Here is a 7644-nt window from a genome sequence, read left to right on the forward strand (position 1 = left end):
TCATCACATGGACAATTATTAATTAATTATTTTTTTGAAAAGTATTTTTAAAAGGTGCATGAAAAAGTGCTTTAAGATTTAAAATTGAAGTGTTTAATATTACAGTTAAAAAGTACTTTCGAAAAATAAAATATTTATTTTAAATATGATATAATAAATTACAAAAAATAAACATTTAAATAATATTTAAATTTGTTATATTACAATATCTCAATAAAATATAAAAATAATTTATTGTAACCATTATTAATATTTCAATATATGAAATACAAATTTGAATATTTTTAAGTAATTAATATTAATTATTTATAAAATTTAATTTGAATATGTAAATTATATTTTAAATATTAAAAGGTCAATACAACTAAATAAGGGTTAAAATATCAATAATATTATCACAAAATTAAATCTCATTCATAAGCTGAAAGATGAAGAGGGAAGAGAAATGGAGTTCATCCAGGATATTGAGGGTGTGGCGAAGTCTTATTTTCAGAATTTATTTTCGGCAAGAAGAAAAGGGAATTATGATCATATTCTATCAGGGATTGAGCGCTGCATTCAAGCGGAGGACAATCGAAAACTTACAGAATCATATTCTAGAGATGAAATTATAGAAGCTGTTTTTGAGATGGGTCCATCGGGGAGGATGGATTTCCAGCATTATGTTATCAGAAGTGTTGGCAGATTGTTGGAGATGATGTCATAGCTTTTTGTCTACAAATTCTAAACGGAAATATGGAGGTTAGTCCGATAAACTCTACAAATATAGTGCTTATTCCAAAAGTCAACAACCCATTAACTATGATGCAATTTAGGCCAATTAGTTTATGCAATGTACTTTATAAAATTATAGCGAAGGTACTAGCAAACATATTTCGAAGTGTTATTGGCAAATGCATTGATGAAGCGCAAAGATCTTTTGTGCCAGGCAGATTAATATCAGATAATGTATTACTCGCTTATGAAATATTGCATAAGCTAAAGCAGAAGAGAACGGGGAAAAAATGATTTATGGCCATTAAACTCGATATGAGTAAAGCTTATGGCAGGATTGAATGGAGTTTTATAGAGGAGATTATGACAAGGATGGGGTTTGATTTTAGTTGGGTAAATGCCATTATGAAATGTGTTTCATCTGTTGCTTATTCAGTTGTCATTAATGGGCACAGAGGAGATAAATTTGTACCAACTAGAGTACTTAGACAAGGCGACCCATTAAGCCCGTTTTTATTCCTGATATGTGGTGAAGGTTTATCGAGCTTACTGACGTTAGCAATGAAGAGAGAACGTCTCAAAGGAATACGGGTGAGTAGGTATGGTCCGCAGGTATCTCATCTTTTATTTGCTGATGATTGCATAATGTTTGGAGAGGCAACGAGGGGTGCAAACGTCATAAAGGATATTCTGTGCGACTTCAAAGTTTGCTCAGGACAATGTGTAAATTTCGATAAATCAACAATATTTTTCAGTAAAAACACATTGTAGGAGGATAGGAGACAGGTGGTCAATGTGTTGGGGGTACGTCGGACAAGTGAACCTGAAAGATATTTAGGGTTACCCAATATGGTGGGGCGAAAGAAAAAAGAAGCTTTTCAGAGTTTAAAGGATTGAATCAAAAAACGTATTGATAACTGGAGTAACAGGTTTTTATCACAAGGAGGGAAAGAAATTTTTATTAAGGCCATTCTGCAAGCTATTCCGACTTATTCTATGGCATGCTTCTTATTGCCGAGAGCTCTTTGCGATGAAATGGAGAGTATTATAGCAAGATTCTGGTGGCAGAAAGGAGGGGGCAACAGGGGAATTCATTGGTGCACTTGGAAAAACCTTTGTTTGCTAAAAGAAAATAGTGGCTTAGGTTTTCGAGATCTTAGTCAATTTAATATTGCGTTATTAGCTAAACAAGGTTGGCGTCTCATTAATTTTCCAAATTCTTTATTAGCCAGAGTTTTGAAAGCTAAATATTTCCCAAAGTCAAGTTTCTTAAATGCAGAGTTGGGGAATTTACCTTCATTTACCTGGAAGAGCATCTGGGCAGCAAGAGAACTTCTCTAAAGAGGATTGGGTTGGAGAGTTGGTAAAGGTAATAGCATTTCTATCTGGGAGGACAACTGGATTCAGGGGATTGATAAGGTGGATGAACATAATAGAACAAACAGAAGGGAACTACAGTTAGTTTCAAACCTCATTGATAATTCAAGCAGAAAATGGAAGTCAGACTTAATTAATAGTACCTTTCAAGAAGATACTGCTCGAAAGATTCTACAAATTCCCCTGGCAGAGACCGAACATGAGGATATTCAAGTGTGGAGTGGAGAACTATCTGGTGAGTTTTCAGTACGTAGTGCCCATAAATTATTACAAGATGCTTCTACAGCCAATGACTACTTACTACAGACCGAAATAAAAAAATTTTACAAAAAATTATGGAGCCAACAATTGCCTTCAAAAATTGAAATTACAATTTGGAGGATTTCATGGGATTATACCCCTCATCTTGGTAATCTCAATTTGAGGAAGGTCATTTCAACTGCCTGCTGTCCACGGTGTTATTCTGGAGTAGAAGAGAGTCTTCATGTTTTTCGAGAGTGTCCTTTCACAAGAGAAGTGTGGCAATCATTACATTATCATGGGTCATGGAGAATACGAGTCAGAATACATGGGAGTGGCTAACCTGGGTTTTCAACAACAACAACTATTACCAGTGTCGGCTTTTCTGCTATGCGTTATGGTTGATATGGTCATTTAGAAATAAACTCATTCACGAGGGGAAAATTCAACAGGAAGGGGATTAGCTCAGAATATTCAAAGACATATGGCAGAATATGAAGGAATAAATGTTGCGAAGAAAACTGAGAAAATTTTCAGGAGTCACAGAATACAGGAAAACGTACTGAGAATATCGATCAAATTTGATACAGCATTGGACAGTAGAACCTCCAAATCAGAGACTAGATTAGTAGGTTGGGATATGAGGGGAAATCTACTGGTGTTAAAAACGGTTATCCATAGAAATGTCCCCTCACAATTCGCAGCAGAGGCATATGCATGTTTAGAATGCATGAAATTAGGGATTGCATTAGGATTCTCAGTCAGTTAGAATTATGGGAGACTCAAAAACCGTCATAAAGAAGAGCAAGGCGACTTCAACAGACAGATCGGCAATAGGTGCCATTATAAAAGATGTTCAGAACAAGAAATCCTTTTTTCAAGATCTTACTTTTAAGCACATCTATAGATCAGAAAACACACATGCACATGGTCTAGCAAAGAAAGCTCTTGCGAAAGAAGAAAACATTTACCTGATAGGAAAAGAACTGGAACGTCATATTTCAACCTTGGATGAAGATTGGCAAAGAAATCCGGATTGAAGAAATGGGTGAAGGAGCAACATCCAATACAGATAGCTTAATGATGTTTAAATCTGTGGGGAATAGCTATCGACACAACAGATGGGACCTTGGAAATGACTCTTCAATAGCCTTTATGGTTTCCAGCTGTTCTGATTATTGACTAGGATAGGATTTCTTTCGGTTGATTTTAATTTCATTTAATGCTTTTGTTTTTCTTTTTAATTATCTAGCTTTTTGATAGACGTTTCTAGGGGGTTGTCTTTTTCTGATTGTTTAGGCCGAAAATTAGGTTGTTTCTTTTTCTGTTTGTTGCTTTGACTTGGGCCCTTTGATTTGGGCTGATTGGAATTTTCTTTTTAATTCATAATAAATACCCAGTCATTCTTTCAAAAAAAAATGTCATTTTAATCTTCTTCTTTTTTTCAAACGCAAAAGTTAAAAAAAGAACTTCTTTTACCTTTTGATTCATAAGCACTTTTCAAATGTATTTTAACTCTAAAAGCTATTTGTTTAGGATTTCTTATGACTTTAAAAGTGCTTTTGACCCTAAAAGTATTTTTAAAAAGTAATATTAGACACACTTAAACTAAACATGGTTAAATTTGATAGGAGAATCAACAGAAGTACAATACGAATCTTACATGGTTAATTGTAAAGACAAGAGGCATGGCGCAGCTATGAGTGATTTGGAGATATGAGTTGAATCTTAGTTGGCAAAACTATTCTATACACTTTAAAAATAAGATAAAATTAAAGACGAATTCTAGTTTTCTTTACCATAGATTTAATTTATACATGTTTGTTCGTGTAAATTTAAAGTCAAATCGAAATAGATCAAATTTTTAAATAAGATGTGAAACTATCTCAAAATAACTCTTTTTTCATTTACTAGACTTAAATTTAAGGGTTATCGAATTATTTACCACTTGACCTAATAAAAATTGTTTTAATTTCTACACTTTAATTTTGTATACTTTTTTTCTAAAATGAATATCTTTAATTTTTTATAATTTTATTAATTAATCAAAATAATTAATAGTTGTATTAAAATGTGGATGTGAATTATTTTTAAAAGTCATAATTAAGCATAAAAGGGACTAAAAACCATAAATTCACCTAACATTAATTGATAAATAATAAATAAGATACTATTAAATGTATTGGGCCAGGCTTCCACCAAGTTTTGAAATATAACAGAGAAAATAAAAACCGATGTATAAGGCCCAATATTAAAAGACCCAACTCCGCCTATCAATCGTTTCGTTTTCGCCGGCTTTTCCAGTTTCCTTGGTGCTAAGCTGCCGCACGAGGTTCTTCCTTCTTATTCATCATCTTCCCTCGATTTATTTTTTTTTTCTTTAGAATTTTGATTTTCTCAGTGCACCTCTAATTTATTGCCATGTCTGTGAATTATTTGATCAGATAAGAAGAAGAAAATGCCGTCTTTACAAACAGCGCTGCCCCCTGAGCTTGCTAACAACGTTATCAGAGTTAGTATCCTTTCATTACCTCGTTTTCTTTTATTAATCAATATATTGTAATCGAAATGATGGTTTTTGATCTTTGCTTTCGGATTTAATTGTTTGTTTCAGCTTTACCGGGAGTGTCTTCGAAGAGCTAAATATATAGGCCATAAGGTAACCTCAATACTGTACCTCTAGCCTCTGGTCCTTCATAAATTTTCCGTTTTCTGTGCTGGAATGAGTTGGTCACTCTATAAAACTGTATTAATTTTTAACAATTTTGAGATCATATTTTGTTTTTAGTTATTTACTAAGTAGTTTGCTGGGATCTCTTTGGTTGGTTGTTTGATATCATATACTGTTAGGGCAATAATGGGTGAGATTTATCATAGAAGAGAATTGCTGGCTAATTTTCATGTTAAAGCTCAAATCTAATGGAAATGGAGGCCTTTTAATTTCCATTCCTATCTTTCTAATATGCTGGCTGCAATAGAAGTCCCCGGCAGATTCTAGATTGCCATAAATGTTTTGGAATGGATAAATGGTAATTTTTAAGATTTTATTTGCTTAGCTAAGGGGACTTTATCTCTGACTTAATACTTCCGAGAACAGAAAAGCTAGGATGAGGATGAATATGTTTGCATCACCATTAATGAAACTGGGGAGTGCTTTCAAATGACAATGAAAATTTAGTCAGAAGAATCATAGTGCATGTTAATCGTTTGTGTTTCCTTTTATAGCTGTACTCATTGAAAAGGAAGATATGTCATTCTACAGTTGGCATTTACAGATATTTTCAGGGTGGAAATGTACTGGGAATAAATAAATTGGTAGTGGTATTCATGGGACCCAGGTTTTTGTTGATCCACAATGACATGAATAGCTTTTCAAGGTCTTCTATTCGTCTTAGCTTCATAGCTGCCAGCACAGGGACTTAATCCCTGGTAGTTAGCTTCATAATTCACTTTGAGTGAACATTACAAGGTTTGTAGGTATGTGCTGCAAATCTGCTACTAAAGGATGGTGTTTTATTTTTATCAAGCAAATGTATAGTCTTTAGAAATCCTTGGACCTGCTTGAACAATTTTGATCAATGGGGCTTAAATTTTGGTTCAAGAACTTGCAGCTTCTATTTTGACAAGATTTCTGTGTAGCTGAGGCGGTAGACTGTAGAGTTGTTTGTATGCATACTTACACAGGCTACTAAACATAATGAAACTGTAGCATATACTTACTTTGATTTTGCCTCTAATATATTGTGAATATGGAAATTAACTTCCAGTCAATATTTAAATTACCGTGCAGCAACATAATACAGCATTGGTTGTTGATATGGTGAGACAGCAGTTCAAAAAGCATATGCATGAGACGGATCCAGAGAAGATTCAGAAGCTGAAGGATGAGTAAGTCTTAAGTTGACTTGTTTCTTACATTTTCAAGCCATCTGTTTTTGTGATCTGCTTGAATAGAAGAATGTAATTATATATCTGTGGTGTGTTACAAGAGAGTAATCATTTTACCACTTTGGCTAGAATTTCAAAGATATGCGACTTGATATCTTCATGTTGCATTGAAGGGGATACACGTGCATGGATATATATGCAGCAGCATATTGAATTTTAACCCTTTCAGAAACCTTTAGCAATGTTCTAACGTTTGTTGTTTTCTTTTGCAGTGCTGCAAGGGGACTGATTAACCACATACTCTATGAGTCTGAGAAGCTATCTGGACGAAAATTCAGCAATAGCTCTTGATAGAGTTGGAGTTTTTATTTGAGATATTGGTATTAGACAAATTTCATTACTGCTCAACCAAGTAATAAACAAAGGCTGGAATTTTGGTGTTCATAATGAGTTTGACGGTGTGCTGCATTAAACTTGCTTCAGTTTTACTTAATATATGCTGTATGATGCATGATACTAATGTAGTTTCAAGTATATGAGTTGAAGATGATGCAACATTGTGTAAGCATGCCAGGTTATATTTTGTTTTAGAATGTGATAATATTCTCATGCTGTGCTCAAATGGGTTGCTGCATGCTAAGTGAGCTACAAATACATCCCTTAGGGAAGTGAGATATGGAAGATATTTCCTGCAAGGTCCCAATGGTCAAATGCTGTAATCTTGAAAGTCACCACACCCATGTTCCTATATAATAAAAAATAGATGTCTCGTGTTGTGAATGCTTCTCATTTTCAGCTATAATGTTCCTACAGGGTGTCTTATCGAATCATTGTTTGGGAAAAGTGCAAGCCTCATAGAGGTCGTTTACGCTCTTTCTACCCTCTATCACGAAGATGAATGGAACAGTAAATCATTTTGGTCCATAATAACTAGTTATTTCAGTTCATGACATAACTTTCACGTTTCACTTCTAACATTGAAAGAGAATTTACCATTGTTCGTATCGTCTCCAAGGAGTTTGGCCGCATGAAATAACCGAGTCGATTTTTTATTTGAGCTGATTACACAATGAAATGATTTTATTCAAAAGGTTGAGATTTGAATTTAAACATGATCAAGTTGAATTGCGTCAGGTTCAATTTAGTTTTTCAGGATTTTTGTGCAGATGCGGTGAAGGTGTAAAGGACTTGTGTTCAAGACTTAGTTGAAATTAGTCTTGAGTTTGATTCCTGGTGTTTACCTGATATAAAAAATGTAATAGGCCAATTTAGCCCGGGCTCACAAAAAAAAATAATAAACCCAAAATAATAAAACATAGTCCAAGTCTAATCCAAAATTATATCATTTGGCCCAATCGAAATGTCTCATTACTTAAAAAGGTTGAAGTTCTATCTACAAGCTTGACACATATGGAAACATAATCT

At 33.9% G+C, this 7644-nt stretch overlaps 1 protein-coding gene and 1 long non-coding RNA gene across 4 annotated transcripts; one reads left to right on the forward strand and one right to left on the reverse strand.

The window, feature by feature from the left end:
- Positions 1 to 369: 369 nt before the first annotated feature.
- LOC107910547 (uncharacterized) lies at positions 370 to 3525 on the reverse strand. Of its 3 annotated transcripts, XR_005910106.1 has the most exons (4): positions 3303 to 3525; positions 2235 to 2674; positions 2009 to 2111; positions 430 to 723 (listed from the first exon to the last, which is right to left on the reverse strand). It is a non-coding gene; the product is annotated as an uncharacterized lncRNA (long non-coding RNA). The 3 variants fall into 3 exon arrangements; XR_001687672.2 differs by having other exon boundaries at positions 370 to 723; positions 2019 to 2111; positions 2235 to 3512; XR_001687670.2 differs by having other exon boundaries at positions 393 to 723; positions 2235 to 3511.
- A 1023-nt stretch (positions 3526 to 4548) lies between these two features.
- Positions 4549 to 6784, forward strand: LOC107910545 (uncharacterized). Its single transcript, XM_016838404.2, has 5 exons — positions 4549 to 4663; positions 4776 to 4843; positions 4946 to 4990; positions 6122 to 6219; positions 6492 to 6784. Exons 2-5 carry the CDS (start codon positions 4790 to 4792, stop codon positions 6568 to 6570), a joined length of 276 nt encoding a protein of 91 aa, XP_016693893.1. The 5' UTR covers positions 4549 to 4663; positions 4776 to 4789; the 3' UTR covers positions 6571 to 6784.
- Positions 6785 to 7644: the final 860 nt, after the last annotated feature.

Source organism: Gossypium hirsutum, chromosome D02 (assembly GCF_007990345.1).
Source record: "Gossypium hirsutum isolate 1008001.06 chromosome D02, Gossypium_hirsutum_v2.1, whole genome shotgun sequence".
Classification (NCBI taxonomy): Eukaryota; Viridiplantae; Streptophyta; class Magnoliopsida; order Malvales; family Malvaceae; genus Gossypium; species Gossypium hirsutum.

Bases quoted from the DNA above. Each gene is read 5' to 3' on its own strand.
- LOC107910545 (XM_016838404.2), top strand. From the start codon at position 4,790: ATGCCGTCTTTACAAACAGCGCTGCCCCCTGAGCTTGCTAACAACGTT. The intron at 4,844-4,945 runs GTTAGTATCCTT...TGTTTGTTTCAG, and splicing joins TTGCTAACAACGTTATCAGA to CTTTACCGGGAGTGTCTTCG. The intron at 6,220-6,491 runs GTAAGTCTTAAG...TTTCTTTTGCAG, and splicing joins ATTCAGAAGCTGAAGGATGA to TGCTGCAAGGGGACTGATTA.